Raw genomic sequence first — 19,668 nt, forward strand, 5'->3', positions numbered from 1 at the left:
ATCATAAAATTTTGTAACATTTGTTATCTCGTTTTTAAATTTTATAACATTTTGCATACATGCCAAGCATTATGCTTTTGGCGTAATCATTATGCCGTTTTTCACTAAATTATGCCTTATGCATAAATGTATTCGGATTATGCTTTTTCTGTATATCCCCCTCCAAACAAAATTAATAATTTGTTTTCTCATTTTTATTAATTCCCATTAATCCCACAGACCGTATTCCAGAAAAAGACGGCTTCTATGTTACTACTACATAAGAGTACTCTTGTCCGTAGACTTACATGCACTTTCCTAACAGTATTATGTTCTATGTATAGCAGCTGCCCTATTTCCAGGAAATAGGCTGGTTCTACTTTCAAACTTTTGACCTCTGTTTCTATCTATAGCAGCTGTATGGCTTAGTTAGAGAAAACATACTGGTTTTCTAATTTGTAATCTTTGTTCGCAGATTCTTTGTTCAAATTCATATCTGGTACATAACCAGTCTGTAGGTATTTGATGCTAAAAGTCAGTTCTGATTTATTGTAGTTGATGTGTGTGTTAGAGCGAAATTGTTTTCCAAATAATTTCACAGATGAATTAGAAAAGACGAAAAATCTATTCAAAGATGAATGCATGAATTACATTATACAGCATTCCATATAGGGCAGCTTCATGCCCCTTGCAGGTTGTGTGGATAGGATTTTAATATTGGTCATGGTGGTAAAACAAAGAAACTAACTCCAGTACTAAGGTAACTTCTTTTTCTTACAGCAGAACTAAATTGTGGACATGAATTTTATAAATGCAGAGGTGTTATATATTGAGTTCTTAATAGAATACGGACTACCCCTAGCAGTAGAAGACTACATTAGTCCTTTGTTCAGACAGATATTTCCTGATACCAAAGTTGCAGAAAATATGCATATGCAAGAACAAAATCATTGTTAGGTGTTTAGCAGAAGATACTTCACTTAAAATTGCAGAAGCCGTGAAATTTGGGCTGTTTAGTATTGCAACAGACAGGAGTAGTGATTATGATGACAAAAAGTTGTACCCAGTCTGTGTAAGAGACTTTGACAACGAAAAGGGCAAATTCAGAGTGACTCATGCATTTTTTACATTACCAGAGTTGACAGTAGATTCCACTGGAGAAAACAAGTTTTATTTGCTTGATAATGCTTTGAATAATATAAGTTGGCAGAACTGTATGGGGTTTTCGATTGAAGCTGCATCAGTACTGACTGGAATTCATAAAGGAGTTGCATTCTGTATTTTGAAAATGTCTCCATCATTGTTCATATCAGGTTGTCTCTGCATATGATACACGATGCTGCAGGAAAGGCTGCTGATAAATTAGAAGGAGAACTCCTGAAGTATCAGACTGACACTCTACCTGACAATGTACTTTATGTGGACAGAGTTGATTTTGTTTCATCATCTTTGTCAGGTTATGAAAGGAATATTGGTTATTTACCATTCTAATGCTGACTGTGAGAGATTGTTCAGCAACAAAAGTAAAACTGAATTCAGATCTAGGCTCTGTAGCCCAGCACTTAGTGCTCTACTGGTGTGCAAAACATTCATAGTCTCAGCTGGTATACAAAGTGTTTTGAAATGCAATATGAGAGTCTGTTGCTTTTTAAAGTTCAGTGTGTTATATACAAAAAATTGAAGCAGTAATTGATGTTAAAAGTCCAGATGGATAAATAAATCATTTTGTACATATGCTGATTGAAGTTTTATCATGTTATATGTGGATTAATCTTTTTTTGCTTGGATTACTCTTTTTGTCCACTTGGATTACACTTTTTACTCGCCAGGGGTAGGCATGTATGATTTTGTTACTCATTATAAAATTTATATCATGATATTATTTCAGAGTTATAGCATTTTGTAAACACAAACCCTGTTTTTCAAATCTTTAACATTGCATAAATTTTTCTTGTGTTTAAAATTATGCAATGACAATTTCTTGGTAGTGTCTAGTTTTATCTGATATCAGTGATGACTTTGATGACCTATTTGTTTTTGTTTGCATATTTGTAAGGTTTCATTAAAAGCACAATGGAGGAGAAACAGATGATATTTTAAACTAAACACTATATGTTCACATTTTTTTCTTCTCCATGTGCTAGTTGTACTAGCTGGCATTAAAAAAACTTAATTTTTGCTATTGAAAACTTTAGAACTATTAGTCTGCACTCTCATTAGCAGCTGTCTTAAAAGTCCATTTTGTACATATTGTAACCATTTACTAGATATACATTGTAACATTTTGTAACCATTTACTTATATATACATCTACTGACACTTTTCAGTTTATGCCTACTACTCTTAAATATGAGAACGCTGAGCAGTAAATTACTAATGGTGTAAAACGTTAGCTTCGAATTTTTCTTTCACAGCACAAGATGCAGTGGGAACTGCAACAGAGGGAAGAAGAGATCGTAGAACTACAGAAAGCTCTTAGTGACATGCAGGTTTACCTCTTCCAAGAAAGAGAACATGTGCTAAGGCTGTACGCAGAAAATGACAGACTGAAGGTTGGAAACTATTCAGTATTAAAAAGTTTGCAAATGATTTATTTCTTTTCTATTAAAAGCATATTAGTTGTTATTAAACAAGAATCTAGATGTAGGGAATTCAGTTAGTAAAATGCATGCTAGATTATTTGGTATGTTGGGTTATGTTTTGTTTCAGTTTGTTGTACAGGTTGTCAGGTCTTTTATGTGGCCTTTAGAATCGAAATATTTTAAGGGATAGGGAGAGAGTAGGGCATTTAGCTGATATTCTGAGTAAATATATGAATTGCAGTCATATTTACACATATCCCACCCTTACTATTAATCTATATTCCCCCACTGCCAATATTAAGGATTTTCAGTTAGTCCTAGGCTAAGGGGCTAATTTTAGCTGTATATGTTCAATGTATATTTGCATTTCGAGTTGACTGCTCCAGTGGCCTAGTGGTTAGAGCATCAGCCTTGAATGTGGGAGGTTGTGGGTTTGATCCACGGCTGAGTCATACCAAAGACTTACAAAAATGGTACCAACAGCTGCCTCGGTTGGCGCTCAGCATTAAGAGCTTAGTGTTAGGACTGGTCAGCCTGGTGTCAGGATAATGTGACTGGATGGGACATCATGCTACATGTCATTGGCATGATGTCTCAGTGCTAGACATCACTATAAACTGCCACACTGCAGACATCGTAGTGATGTGGCTGATTTTTTTTATAAAGCTAAGTTAAAAATTAAAATCACACACACACCCCACCCTTACTATTAATCCCTGTCATAGTCATCCACTGCCAATATTAAGGATTTTCACTTAGTCCTAGGCTAAAGGGCTAATTTTAGCTGTATACTTTCAATGTATCTTTGCATTTCCAGTTGACCGCTCCGGTGGCCTAGTGGCTAGAGCATCCGCCTTGGCTGTGAGAGGTCATGGGTTTGATCCCTGGCCGAGTCATACCAAAGACTTACACAAATGGTACCAACAGCTGCCTCACTTGGTGCTCAGCATTAAGAGGTTAGTGTTAGGACTGGTTGGCCTGGTGTCCAGATAATGTGACTGGGTGGGATATCATGCTACATGTCTGCGGCATAATGCCCCAGTGCTAGGCATCACTATAAACTGCCACACTGCAGACATTGTAGCAATATGACGGAAAAATTGTTAAAGCTACATTAAAAATCCAAATCACACACACACATTTCCAGTTTTACATACATGCGCAATACACACACACATATATTTGTCACTAGCAGCCATTAATGGGAAAAGGCAAAACTTGCCATTGCTCACAGGTGACTGCTGCACACAGGTTCACATCTTGATTTGGTTTTTGAACAATGCCTTACACTTAATATTGCTATTATTATTAGCATTATTATAGAGGTTGTTTCATATGCGCTGTACAACAAAATCATAATTAAGGGTATATGTTGTCCTTATGATCCACACAAGATTATTCTCTACTTTAATCAATTCTAATTATGAAATTATCCCTGAATTCAAAATATACACAGATTGTAGTTTGTCACACAATGAAAAACAATAACTTGTTTACTCATTTGCTCAACTTGCCAAGATCAAAAGACAGCCCACTTATAGATGAACTTAAAATCAAAAGAAGCCATGTATGCTATTGTGACTTTTGAACCAAAACTTCACATGCCTTTACAGACATGTTTTGAATATTGAATGACCCCTGACCCTAATGAAAAGAAATTAGCATGTATCTCTTCTCAGAGATTAACATTAGTTGTCAGATAGAGCTTTAATTCACAGGCAAATAGATTAAATATCTAACTATACAGGGTTCGTACAGTCTTTGAGAATTTGGGAAAAAGGAGGTAGCGTTTTCAAGGCCTTGAAAGTTCGGGAAAATCTAGCAGATTACCCTAAGGTCTTTAAAATTGAAATAAACCCAATTTTTTAAATTTCTTTCCATAATCACATATAAAATTGTCCAAGGTTGTTAGATTCAGATCTATAGTCTGACCAAACGAACCTGTTTGTTTGTATATCATAAAAAAAAAACACCGATTTCAATAATGGAAACCTGTAATGTGATAAAAAATGCAAGGAACTTAGTCAATTCATTCAGTGATTTATGATTTCTAATTTGACTTTGAGTAGAGTGGCCCTAACACCGTCATCATCTGTGCATTTCATGCTTAATGGAAGTTTTCAGTATAGTAGACAGACAGGCTCAAGGTTCATTTTCAGTTCTTGGACAAGTCCATTTTCAGCAAAGGGGTATGTGCATGACTACAGATGTACATACATATGTCGTCTGCTTCTGATATTTACAATGTTGGATCAAGCAAAAGAAAAGAATTACAACAACAAATTTGCCTTTCACGTGGATTTAACAAGCAGTTTAATTTCTATGTTCATGTGTGCAAAGGGATATAATTCCAAACTCTCAACATTATGCTAATTTATGGAATTATCCTGCAGTTACTGAATAGGATGAACTATGTCATTATGTTGTCTGATGGAAATTAAGTAGCCCATAGTGTACGCAGTAGGGCACCATGTTAGTATCGAAAGTCCGTTAACCCTTTACCTCATAGAGCATAGTGACAAAATGCAGCTCGCTATACATAGAACACAGGTTACCTAGTCGACCGCATGCGCATAGCTTGCCTGTGAACTATTAAGCAATGTAGTGTATGTTACGTTTAACAGCAATTTTAACCATTTTACATTTTTGGTACACATCTATTACATGTGGAACAATTTAAGAGTAAAGTCCGATTGTTATAGCTGTGTAATTATTTATCACGGAAGAATTTGTTATGTGCTTTAAAATCTGGAGAGAATTCGTTCACCGTCATGTCAGTGAGGCCGTGTGACCAACCGTAGAGCTGCCATTTCTCATACTCGAAATTTACAAGTTTTTCATCTGTGTCTACATCACTAAGTCATCTAAATTTGATAATTTATAAAAACTAATTGCAGCCTATATCAATATCAGAGCCTTTACCTAGGTTACTGAATCTTTCATAGTTGTGATTCTAATCATGAAAACTTCGTAAGTACTGAATGAAATCCGCGACCGCCATTTTGGAGAGTGGAGATTACGACCCAGTTACTTTAAATAGCAGATATCGACCAGTACATAAACAGTGACCACGTGATCTGACATAATTGTCATTCACAGAAATGAATGTAGTATCTAATAAGGGGTTTTCCCCGAAGGTGGCGCTACGAAAACCGGCTTAAAATGGCTGATGTTTACAGCAGACGTCAAAAGGCGCTTCTGTGGGACTTTTGTAGAAGCGTCAAAAGTCGCTTCGATGCGACTTTTGTAGAGGCGTCCAAAGACGGTTGTATGAGGTAATGGGTTAAGCATGAAATGTGCATCGGATGCCTGTATTAGTGCCATTCTGGTCACAGTCAGGTTATAAATTATAAATCAATGATTCGATTGACTTAGTTCTGTGCACTTTTTATCACATTAAACATTTTTATTATTGAAGTGGTTAATGAGGTACAAACAAACGGGGATGTATAGTCAGACTATAGTCAAGATTTCCTTGTTTCTCTCTTTTGATGACCCATTCAGTTTCATTGCCGCTGCAATAACAAATGAGCATTTGTTTGGCCATCCAGAGTTGACCTTGATGGCGACTTCAATAACACATGCAATCTTCATCAAAGCAATCTGGCTACACCTGTCATCAAAGGAAGTCAGCACCATAACTATTTTTTGCATGTTTATTGTTGTCTAATTTAATGGTGTTTGTTTTTTGTAATCATATTATTATATATGTTTCTGGGTGTTATCTAATGTTGCAAAGCGCTTAGAGCTTCTAAAGATTTGGCATATGTACAAAGTCATTATTTTTATTATTGTTATTATTGTAATCAAAAGATGACAACGGTGGCTTCTCTTTCCAAAATTATTGAAGAGAGCAAATAGCAATTATAATAGTGCGTTTAAAGCAGTGCTGATGTCTGTTAAGAGAACAATTTATTTTGTATTAAATCTGATGCATAAGTTAGACATTTCTGAAATAAGAAGGAACGTTAACCAATCTTCCAGCTCATTATAAAGCAATTTTAGGAAATTATTATAGTTTGAATTTCATCATTAGACAGTATTGTAGTGTTTTGCATTCGTTGTATGATGGTATAACCTGTATACAAAATGTTACCGAAAATAGGTCTTGGAAATCAATGTTTATGATCTTTCAAAGTTTGGGAAAAGTCTTTGAATTTATTATTCAGAGTTCAGTATGAACCCTGTTATACTTGTCACACTGGCAGAAAAGATGATATCCATGATAACTTTTCCCACCAGCCAGCAAATTAATCGCTTTTATCCTCTTCCCAGTGGGAGCAAACATGGCATTTGGGCCGGATCTGGCCCACAACCTGGTTTTATTTGCTTATTAACATCATATTGTGTGACCTTAAAAATCACTTATCTGGCCACACCCTGGAGTAAGTTGGCCAGGCCTGTTTCACCCTAATGTTAGAAGATAAATGCTTTTGATTTTTACATGTTGACACCATTTTGCACTGGAGTCACAAATACAAGAGAGATAGGAAAAATCTGCTCATTGATTCACATCTAAACAATGCATTCCTCATAAAGGAAAAAATTCAGTTGACATAGACTGAAAGGTCAATGTAGATATACTTTTGTGACCTTTTAACCATTAGAAAAGGTCAAAGATGCTCACCGTTACAGATCACTGACATCTCTCTGGCCATGTAAACTTCATATCGCAGTTCAACCAATAAAGGTATGTGAGAAAGCTCACCAGTACCTTCCTGTGGGTTGGTGGTTCTTCTCAAGGGTCTTCCATGTTTTTCCTACACCAAATAGACTGGTTATAGGGTGGAAATCTTACCCAAGCCTTAGGAAGCAAAGAGGAATAGACCCAGGGGTCAGTATTAATTGCATATCTGAATTGTTTATCACATGCTCAGACATTGTATGGATTGTTATTGTGTAGCAATCTCTATTGGCAAATAAGGGGCTATTGTCAGCTGTGGACTTGATTTGTTTTGTCGTGTCCATTAAATTTATACATGGTTATAGTATGGGAATCTTAACCGTATTGAAGTTGTTACCCAGGGACAAATATTTTTTATGCTCAATGTTAAGAGGAGGACATTTTTAATTTGTGTTTTGCTGTTTTAAAATTGCATAGTAACAATATGCCATTTTGTTATTGACACTCAATTGTCATCCAGAAATGTGAAAAATATAGTCTTTATGTATTAGCATTGGATAGGATATCCCGTGAATGTCCTTTCTAGACAAGTTTTATTGTACACAGCTGGTTTCAGACATTTCACATTTCATGATTTATGATACTGGTTTCATAATTTCAACTGGTTTAAAATTTTTCATAATAAATGCATATAAAATTTACTTCTATCATGTCGCTTTTGATATTAGATTCGTGAGCTAGAGGATAAAAAGAAAATTCAGCAGTTGCTGGCCTTGGGTGACACACCTGATCATGAGATAACATACTTCATGAAAGAACCTCCTGCAAAAGCTATTGTTGAGGAGAAAACAGGCAGGAGATTACAAAGTGCTCTGGATGCAAAAAACAGAGGTGAGCTGAGTGACAAGAAAGGCTGGAATTTTGAATACTGTTGGAAGCGTTTGTCTTGATGAATAGGTGTGATGAATAATTTCTAAAGGCTGATGTTATTTTCATTTTGTTGGTATTAATGATACTTTTATTACAGATTTGGCTGATGAAATGGGAACCACGTGTCACAAGGACTCACCAAGGCAGCCAACTCGCAATGGCCTGGTTGGCTGCCAACAGCTACCTTAGCTCACATAAAATCATTTCATTGCACACCCTTTTTTGAAGCATGCAGTTAGCAGTATTGGGTTATTTTATAGCCACCAATATAAACAAAAGTTTTTTCAAATAAGTAAAGGATGCAAAGCGCAATGTGGTGAATTTTTTATATACCCTACTTTGAATGTGGAAATCTTATGCTTGCCCATCCGTCACCCCTTCCATTCACTCATCCTTTAAACCATGGTAAAGTTTTGTATGTAGGCAAGTTTCTTGTGCACTTTTAGATGCAGGGTCCTCCAATGTTTTTTTGTTAGTACCAACCACTCCGGTGGCCTAGTGGTTAGAGCGTCCGCCTCGGATGCGGGAGGTCGTGGGTTCGATCCCCGGCCGAGTCATACCAAAGACTTACAAAAACGGTACTAACAGCTGCTTCACTTGGCGCTCAGCATTAAGAGGTTAGTGTTAGGACTGGTCGGCCTGGTGTCAGGATAATGTGACTGGGTGGGACATCATGCTACATGTCTGCGGCATGATGCCCCAGTGCTAGACATCACTATAAACTGCCACATTGCAGACATCGTAGCGATATGACTGAAAAATTGTTAAAGCTACGTTAAAAATCCAAATCACATCACTTGTTAGTACCAAAAGTTGGGCATTGATGACCTATGTCGTACAAATCATTGACTTTCGTTAAGTTTGGTCATTTAAGTCCACTTCTCATGGACTGTTAGCTGCAGAAGTGACAAGAAATTTGTGTTCTCTGAACACATTTTTGTTTTTTAGTTGAATTATGTTTCAGAATTGTGCATTTTGGCAATTCAGTTATCTGGATCTAGCTCACCTAGCGACAAGGCCAAATTAGCCTGTGGTATGATCTTTTATCCATCATGAGCCATCCATCATTCATCATCTGTATACAACATCAAAATCATCATTGGAGATTGGCATCCCTCATATAGAACAAATTGCAGAGATGAGATGGTTTATAGATCATCATGTAAAAGACATACCTGATTTGTGTATACCTCCAGGTGGGTGAACATTGACCAGAATGTGTTCCCTGGCAGTATCTATACATGCCAACCATTATGCTTTTGGCATAATCATGACGCTGTTTTTCACCAAATTATGCATTACACATAACTGTATTCAGATTATGCATTTTCAATATATCCCCCTCCAAAATATTTATAATTTGTTTTCTCATATTTATTAACATCCCATTAATCCCACAGACAGTATTCTAGAAAAGACGGCTTCTATGTAACTACGACATAAGAGTACGCTTGTCTGAAGACTTGTATGCACTTTCCTAACAGTATTATGTTCTATTTATAGCAGTTGCCCTGCTTCAAAAAACATGCTGGTTTCAATCTTTGACCTCTGTTTCAATTTGTATCATCTGTATGGCTTAGTTAGGAGAGAACAGACTGGTTTTCTACCTTTTAATCTTTGCTCACAGATTCTTTGTTCTTATTCAGAACAGAACCAGTCTGTAGGTATTTTGGCGCTAAAAGTCAAGTCAGATTTATTTTAGTCAATGCATGTTAGAGCAAAAATATTTTAAAAATAAGATGAAAAACCGATTCAGAGATGAATACATGAATTACACAATAGAGCATTCCTTTCTACGGATCTTCATGCCTCTTGCAGGTTGCATGACGGTGGTAAAACAAGAAACCTTGAATTAGCTCATTTACTAACTCAAGTACTGAGGTAACTTCTTTTCATACAGCACAACTAAATTGTGGACACAAATTTTATAAATGCAGATGCATTATCTACTGAGTTCTTAATAAAACAAGGACAATCTCTAGCGGTAGAAGACTACATTGGTCCTTTGTTCAAATGCATGTTTCCTGATTCCAAAATTGCAGAAAATATGCATGTGCAAAAACAAAATCAGCTAATATTGTTAGGTGTTTAGCAGAAGATTCTTCACTTAAAATGCAGAAGCCATGAAAATTGAGCCATTTAGTATTGCAACAGACAGGAGTAGTGCTTATGATGACAAAAAGTTGTACCCAGTCTGTGTAAGAAATTTTGACTTAGAAAAAGGCAAAGTCAGAGTGCTCTTCTTTCATTGCCTGAATTAACAGTAGATTCCACTGGAGAAAACATTTTATTTTTTTGCTTGATAATACTTTGAATAAACTTAAGTTGGCATAATTGTATGGGGTTTTAAGCTGATACTGCATCAGTGATGACTGGAATTCATAAAGGAGTTGCATTCTTTATTTTGAAAAATGTCTCCATCATTGTACATATCAGGTTGTCTCTGTCATATGATGCACCTTGCTACAGGAAAGGCTGCTGATAAATTAGGAGAACTCTTGAAGTATCAAGTTGGCACTCTACCTGACAATATACTTCATGCGGATAGAAGTTGATTTTTTCATCTTATTTCCCAGCTAAAAGACCCTATAACTCGAAGATATAAATTTCCTCTTCTTTGTCAGGTTAGGAAAGGAATATTGGTTCTTTACCATTCTAATGCTGACTGTGAGAGATTGTTCAATATTGTTAACAAAAGCAAAACTGAATTCAGATCCAGGCTCTGTAACCTGGCACTGGTGTGAAAAACATTCATAGTCTCAGCTGGTACAAAGTGTTTCAGAATGCAATATGAAAGTCTGTTGCTTTTTAAAGCTGAAAGTGTTATATACGAAAACTTGAAGCAGTAATTGATGTTAAAATTCCAGAGGGATAAATAAATCATTTTGTACATATGCTCATTGAATTTTGGCCATGTTATATGTGGATTGTTCGTTTTCTGCTCGGATTACTCTTTTTGTCCACTTGGATTACACTTTTTCCTCACCAGGGGTTGGCATGTATGTGTCCTCCTTGCTGTCTGCTACCATCCTGACCTTTTTATTGTAGCCCGGTTGCATAAGTCCAGGCACTGTTTTGCCCTCCTTGCTGTCTGCTACCATCCTGGCCATTTTTTGGTAGGCCAGTGGGCATAACTCCAGGCATTGTGTTGCTCTCCTTGCTGTCTGCTACCATCCTGGCCATTTTTTGGTAGGCCAGTGGGCATAACTCCAGGCACTGTTTTGCCCTCCTTGCTGTCTGCTACCATCCTGGCCATTTTTTGGTAGGCCAGTGGGCATAACTCCAGGCATTGTGTTGCCCTCCTTGCTGTCTGCTACCATCCTGGCCATGTTTTGGTAGGCCAGTGGGCATAACTCCAGGCATTGTGTTGCCCTCCTTGCTGTCTGCAACCATCCTTTCTTCCAACCAGTGTATCCAGCTGAATGATTGACCACACATCACTGCTAATGACCCAGAGACTGGTCATTAAGATGAGTCAGACGCAAACTGACTGACCATCATCCTCATTGGCATGTTATGGGGACCTCTACAGTTGATCTGTCCACATGGCCATTTCTTCACCCATAAATAGTCCATCAGTTTCAAAAAAGATTTGGGGGTCTGATTTATCTTACTATCAGTCAACCAGGCAATCCGTCTGGCCTTCACAGCTTCACAGACCGTGCCATCCATCCTGGCTTATAGGGCATGTTATAGGGACCTGCACAGTTTGTTTGTCCACATGACCATCCCAGCATCGATCACAAATCGTGACAACCATCCTGGCATATGTGGCATGTTCTGGGGACCCATACAACCAATCCATCCTATGCAAATTGTCCACAACACCCCACAAGTACTTTCCTAGCTAGCCTTGGTATTTCAGTCAGTGGGTCAGATGTTAAAGGCATATATTGGGAATCTTTCCTACAAGGCTTTGCTAGATGCAGATAATGAGGATGAGCAACTCTCCATCCATCTACTGCCAGACATTGGATATCAAGGAGATCTCTGTTTGTCTTTTCAAACATAATCTGAATCCCAGGGAATTGCAAAGGCTTATTCTCATTTGCTGTTGTCCTCCATACCCAATTGGACACCTAGGATAATGAGGTCACAAGCATGAATAAAGATAGTGGAGTGGTGAACATGACCACCCTGCAGTATTTATTGAATTGATTGTTACATCTTTTATGCATCATCACAGCTTCACCCTGCATCTTTAACATTTTTCTTTCAGAATAAACATTGTGGTAATGAAAACACTTGTGGTTCCACAGCTTATAAAACTCCATGGCCTTCTGACAGCAGCATGTAACTTTGATCTAAGTGAAAAAAAATGTCTTTTTCTTTTTGTCTTCACTTAAGCATCATCACTTGGCTATGCGGACATTACCATTTTTATCCATCTTGGTATGGAATTTTTAGCTCATCTCAGTCATGTTTACCTCAAATGCATTTCCAGCTGGAGTGGATTTCTATGAGGACATTTTTGCAACTCCTCAGTGTACTTTATACAGCTGCAGACATCCATGTCCACCATCTTGTGTGCCTGATGTAGATGTCCCCCCCTTATTCCCTATGATCAATCAGATTGTAATCTAAACAGCGATAAACAGTCTCCGCAACATTGGCGTATAACAAATAGTGGTTTAACAGCAGGGATATGTCTTAAAAGTTTCCAACTCAAGATTAGGGCCCCTATGGATAACAGTTGGGGACCCTGCTTAATCATGGTCAGCAGTAATTGGGAGCAACAAAAAGGCCATGATCAATGCTTTTCATGCCTGGCCGATCAACTTTGTGGAAGGTAACCCTTGCTGTGTCCAACAACTCTGTGGGGATGACCTACATCCTATAAAGATAAGGATCTTTCAGCCCTGCTGCTGCCAGCACAAAATTGCTGTCAAGACTAGACACATTCCCAGCAGTTGGAATCACAAACTGCTACAGACCCACTGTCTAAACTGTCAACCTTATCACCTAGTTCCAGATCCAGGGACGTTGGAGTTTTGGGGTGATGCCTTTCCCCCAGCAATTCTGCTGCCAAGAATAATCCAGAAGATAATGGGTCAGATGTGTAGCAGAGATACTCCCAAAGCACACGATCCACATAAAACTTTGGACAAATTAACACACTTGGGAAGAGGTGGTGTGCGAGAACTCCTGCAAATTAGTTTCAAGTCACATGTATTCTGCACAGTATACAGTTGTATTCAGCCATTGACCCTTAAAGTGCTTATTGCAACAAAAGTCAATCCGGTAGAAATATTGTAATGATTATCCTGACATGCATTTTTTCATAACCGTTGACACATCTGGTCTATTCAGCTTAACATGAATGATTGTTAAACTAAATTTTGTTGGCCCATCGGGTACATTGGGCTGTTTAACTAGTTTGAGCTAAGCATCAAGAAAGTTTAACAAATGTGTGTTTATATTATAATATGGGCTATCCAGCAGACGTAAAATGGCTGATTCTTGGCGTGGTTCATCTTTAGACAACAATTTGGTTTGGCAAATACTGGCTGAACATAGTGATGAGGACAATTTACTTTTTAAATTAGAAGTATATCAGATTATTGGAGCTGGGAAAGTGTTCATGGAGATACCAGTGAACGATTTTGAACCCGAAAATGGTGTTAAATATGAGTCCATCGTGTATACAGGATGGACACAACAAAAACAGACGGCATGATGATAACCCCTCATTTCTGCAGCATTTCAAAATTAAATGTAGAAAAGGAAGACTGACAGGCCAAATTAAAATATGGACAGTTTAAAAGCAGAGTGCACTTTTCATTTTTATTCACCTCACAATTTAGCCCAGTGGGATCATGTTCTACAAAACCTTATAGCACTTACTTACATGTTACGATTTTTATCATGTGCTACAAAACCATGTAGCACTTGCTTACATGTTACAAAATATGATAGCACTTGCTTACATGTTATGATGTTTATCATCTGCTACAAAAAATATAGTACTTGCTTACATGTTATGATTTTTATCATGTGCTACAAAACCATACAGCACTTGCTTACATGTTATGATGTTTGTTATGTGCTACAAAACCATATAGCACTTGCTTACATGTTATGATTTTTATTATGTACTACAAAACAATATAGCACTTGCTTACATGTTATGATGTTTATCATGTGCTACAAAACCATATAGCACTTGCTTCCATGTTATGATGTTTATTATGTGCTACAAAACCATATAACACTTGCTTACATATTATGATGTTTATTATGTGCTACAAAACAATATAGCACTTGCTTACATGTTATGATGTTTATCATGTGCTACAAAACCGTATAGCACTGGCTTACATGTTATGATTTTTATTCTGCAACATTAATACAATCATGTAAATATTCTCTGAAAAACATAATTTACATTAACATTTCTTTTCTGAACAATATCTTCAATAATTATTACTAGATTTTCATATTGATGGCAACAAAAAGTATGGGGATATCGATTCCTGGAATTTTCTTGTTATTGCTGTTGTTATAGGTAAAAAGAAGAGCCAGTCTAAAGCATTAGACAAACATCCATCAATATCACCAACTCCAGAGGAGAGGTTTAAGCACGATAATGATATCCTGATGCTACAGGTGGAGTCACTCCAGGCACAAATACAGGACCAAGCAAAACTTGCCAAGGAGCAGATACAGGCATTGCAAGATGACCGCCATGTTAAAGATGAAGAGATGGAAACCCGCAGGCAGAGAGATGAGGCAAAATTACACACTCTAACAGAAAAGTAATTTCTTGAATATAAATTTTTTTAATTGATGTTATCTTTTATTTTTAAGAGTGTTCCCTTTGGTCATTGTGGTATATGCTTGATTTGTATCGATTGTATTTAATATACCTGTGTATTGCCTTTGATGTTTCATTGTTACTTATCGTAACAAACAGGATGTGATATGGTACATATTTTAATGCATACTTTTACGAATTTATTTTTGATTAACTTATGCTTGACTTATTACAATATGTTACAAGCTAAGTGCTTGTTTTCCTATTATTTGAAAAAAATATAGAGTAATTTATTTTTAAAGCAAGCCTTTATCTTTTGAAAACTATTGGTACATCATGAAAAATTAAAATCAGTCTGCATAAAAAGAATAACTTAGACACACATATATGCTTTAAAATAAAATAAATGCCTTTAGTTTTCATGTTGTATCGCACAAATTACAGCATTGTGCTTGCTATGAATTTTCAAACTATCATTTCTATAATATGAATAACTAGATCCTGATAAATCAAAATTATTTTCCCATCATCTGCCGACATTTCTCTCTAAAAGTAAGCTATCGATGAAAATAAACTGATGTGAAATTCCTCATGATTAATATTAGGTCATTTTTTTTTTCAATTTTGTATGAAGATGTAATGCCATAATGAATATTGATATTTCTCGATGCATTTTGATGGCATCATTAAAGCCCTCATAAAATCATATGGTGATTACTTTCTTTCTTTCAAGACCTTGTCTGTGATTGACTACCAGCCAAGTCATCAGCCCCAACACTTCAGCAGATTGAAATCAACTCTGAGAAAGAAAATTTACATTTAAATCAGATTATCATGGGGAAAGGGAGGCAACTTTACTAAAATTTTAATTGCAGTAAACTTTTCTAAGTTAGTTTGAGGTATCTGTTTCAATTGTATACCTTTAAGCCATGGATTGGTTGATTAAAGCTAACTGGTAGCATTATTAAGTGAAGGATAGTCATGTTTAAGTGATGATGACAGTGGCATATTCTGATTAGTTCGGTGTCATTTATAAATGTGATTACAAAAGTTGTTATATAAACTTAATGTATAATTTAATATCAGAATCAAGTTTATTTCATCATACTGACTCCCAGTATCCCATAGTTCATCATACTGACTCACAGTATCCCATAGTTCATCATACTGACTCCCAGACTCCCATAGTTCATCATGCTGACTCCCAATCTCCCATAGTTCATCATACTGACTCCCAGTCTCCCATAGTTCATCATATTGACTCCCAGTCTCCCATAGTTCATCATACTGACTCCCAGTCTCCCATAGTTCATCATACTGACTCCCAGTCTCCCATAGTTCATCATACTGACTCCCAGTCTCCCATAGTTCATCATACTGACTCCCAGTCTCCCATAGTTCATCATACTGACTCCCAGTATCCCATAGTTCATCATACTGACTCCCAGACTCCCATAGTTCATCATGCTGACTCCCAATCTCCCATAGTTCATCATACTGACTCCCAGTCTCCCATAATTCATCATACTGACTCCCAGCCTCCCATAGTTCATCATACTGACTCCCAGTCTCCCATAATTCATCATACTGACTCCCAGACTCCCATAGTTCATCATACTGACTCCCAGTCTCCCATAGTTCATCATACTGACTCCCAGTCTCCCATAGTTCGTCATACTGACTCCCAGTCTCCCATAGTTCATCATACTGACTCCCAGTCTCCCATAGTTCATTGCTCTATTCTTCTGTGATGCAGACATAAGAATGCAATAATTATGTCATCATGACACAGTCAATCTATATTTGACATCAATAGTAGCTCTAATACCTTGATGATAGACCCCTGAAAGCAAAAGTAAGAATGTCACAATGCTATAAGTCCATAGAGGCTTATTATGCTTGCAAAACTAGAAGTTCATAGAGAATTATTATACTGACAAAGCTAGAAGTCCATAGAGGTTTATTTTACTCCCAAAGCTAGAAGTCCTTAGACGATTATTGTACTCACAAAGATGGAAGTCCTTAGACGATTATTGTACTCACAAAGCTAGAAGTCCTTAGAGAATTATTGTACTCACAAAGATCAAAGTCCATAGAGGTTTATTGTACTTACAAAACTAGAAGTCCCTAGTGGTTTATAGTACTTTAACAAATTTGCTTTGCTTCCTAAAGTCTCAGAGAAAAGAAGAACAAAAGCAGAGTAATTGTTAATGTTTGAGTCCTTGTTAGGACTTCACAATGGATGACAAAAATATGTACTGTTCAATACCAAACTATTCTTGTTTCCACAGGTTACACAAAACACAAGACCTGCTGTATGAAAGCACAAAAGATTTTCTAGAACTTCGATACCAAGGGAGAGCCAATGAACGACTCTGGATAGCTGAAAAAGACAAACTTCTTCGAGAGCTTGACCTCTGTAAACAGCAATTAAACATGAATAACAAAGACTCTGCATTGAACACTACAGATGGGACTTGTGAAAGTAGAACTCAGTTCACTGAAGAACTTAAGGTTTGAGTCACTAACTTCAGCTCTGTAAGCTTTAACACAGGGGTCAGCAACCTATTGCATGCATGAGTGCCACAAGATGGCACATCAAGAGGGTTTGTGTGGCACACGAAGGGCAGCCAAAAATCTTGATTTGAATAGTGTTACTCTCTTACTGGTGGCACACGTTTGCTCATTTTGTAATTATGAAAAAAAAGTTGTTGACCTCTGCTTTAGCATACAACTGCATTTTGGGGCTTTAAAATGTGCTCTCAGATTTACAAAATTTAACCTTTTACTTAATTACTGATCGGTATTTTTTCTGTACCAATTCTAGAGTTTGTTAAGTTAACACCAGCTATGTATTTATTAAAAGAAAAATACATTTGCAAACTATAAAACACTTTTAATTTAGTGGCTGTCAGTGATAAAACTGCTGATCTCTAAGCTCGATTCATGTGATGGAGCAATATGGGCAGGTATTTGTCCTTCAACATGAAGTTTCAATTCAAAATGCTGGATAAGCAAAGATAGTTAATTTGGCAATTGCAACATGCATACCATCCCATGAAAACCCTCAACATTCTGTATAAAATCCATTGTTTGCTGGTTATCAGAGTCATTCATGTTGGAATAACATGGAAGAAATATGTTTTGAGTTAACTTTATCCAACTCAGTATTCACGTCATTTTCGAACAAGAGGATGAAATCAAGCTTTCACTGTGCCAGAAATATATCGAGGATATTTTTTTTTCCCAATTGAATACCCAATACATTTCATCATGTGGTACAAAAAATTGTGATATTTTAATGAGTGGCAGAGTTAAAATGTATGGTTTTTCAGACCATAAGATGAAATGTTTCCAGTATTTATGTAGAAAAAGAAAACTTTCTTTTTGTTATACACAGGACATGCTCTAGATTCAAAGCATAGAAGATTAAACTAACTCTTCATCACCACCTCTGTCTGCATGGGTTAAAGTCCATGGCTCGGTAAGCGTTTGTACATGGGAAAGCCTGCCAGTAGCTTCTCATGGGTTGGTGGTTCTTCCCTGGGTTTTCCAGGGTTCTTCCTCCACCAATTATACTTGCCGCCATGTATAGCCTATCTTGTGCTGAAACATGGCATTAAACCCTAGAACAACAACTCTTCATCACCACACAGCATGCCCCTCTGGATAATTTCAGCTCACTTTCTTTTGCTAGTCATATAAATATCAGTGACCCAATTTTGGTTTTTGTAAACTATTTGATCTTATCTGAAAATGAAGCAAGTCCAATTTACCAATGCATCACAGCAGGTTTATTATTGTTGTCAAGCAAGTAAGGGAAAATACCTTCAGAGCAATGTAAATGGCACTAAGTCAGATTTCTTCAGCAAAAATTAGTTTCCCTATCTGAAATGTAATGCAGGTTCTGTTTATTTATTGTAGCTCACAAAATGCTAGTTTTTGTTGTTGCAAGTATAATTTCTCTGTACACACAATCAAGCATCACAGGGCAGCATGGAAAATCTTATATATTCAAATTAAAATTACTTTGCCAATAAGTTTCAACTTTTCACACAAAAGTATATAATACAAATAGAATCTCAGAAACTAAGCAGTGTAAAGGAGTAATAACTTCACTGTTTCAGATATATAATTTGCATATGTTACTTGCAAGGTAAAGAAAACTCTTACAGAGGCGATTCATTTATGACTTGGTTTGCTGCAGTAATACTCTGGACCAATTTCTTTATTCCATAAACCTGTTGGCAGAAAAATGAATGTGATGAATATTTATATCAGTCAAATGTGATTTAAATAACTTGGATTTCCATCAAATTTGACTGTTGTATATTAACGACAGCTTTGATTTCCAGCATTCTGCATCATTTATAGGAGCTGTAGCCCCATATTGATGTATTCTTTTAATTTTGATTTGTCACCTTTAGCAAGTATTGTTAGATTTCAACTCGATTTGGTGTGCATATTTGTACTGAAGGGATTTAATCTATGTTACATTCCTGCCAATACAGGAGTTGTGGCCCTTTATTACTTGCCTTTTAAAACTTTTGCTTCTGCATAGGTTTTTGGGATTTCAACCAAATTTGGTGAGCCAACAGCTTTAATATCAAATAATCCTTGGCAGAAACTTGACATAACAATTACTTTGGCTTCCATGTGCATCCACATTCCTTCCACATCCTTGACACCCTCGGTGTTAAAGTTTGTTACTTTTGTTATTCGATTTATCCCATGATCTAGTGGTATGAAATATAGCTTGGCAGGGGAAAGAATGGCATGCTTGTTAGCGTTTTACACTG

The 19,668-nt window shown here is 36.7% G+C and overlaps 1 protein-coding gene across 2 annotated transcripts in view; it reads left to right on the top strand.

The window, feature by feature from the left end:
• LOC149803946 (coiled-coil domain-containing protein 77-like) overlaps positions 1 to 19,668 on the top strand; it is a 63,043-nt gene that overhangs the window by 35,359 nt on the left and 8,016 nt on the right. For both annotated transcript variants that reach the window (XM_089953759.1, XM_089953758.1), the window contains 4 exons: positions 2,394 to 2,531; positions 7,914 to 8,076; positions 14,621 to 14,870; positions 17,161 to 17,383. In XM_089953759.1, the coding sequence (XP_089809885.1) occupies positions 2,394 to 2,531; positions 7,914 to 8,076; positions 14,621 to 14,870; positions 17,161 to 17,383 (774 nt within the window). The remainder of the gene's footprint in view (positions 1 to 2,393; positions 2,532 to 7,913; positions 8,077 to 14,620; positions 14,871 to 17,160; positions 17,384 to 19,668) is intronic.

The sequence above is a fragment of the Sinohyriopsis cumingii genome, chromosome 3 (assembly GCF_028554795.1).
Source record: "Sinohyriopsis cumingii isolate HCF-2022 chromosome 3, ASM2855479v2, whole genome shotgun sequence".
NCBI classification, from domain to species: Eukaryota; Metazoa; Mollusca; class Bivalvia; order Unionida; family Unionidae; genus Sinohyriopsis; species Sinohyriopsis cumingii.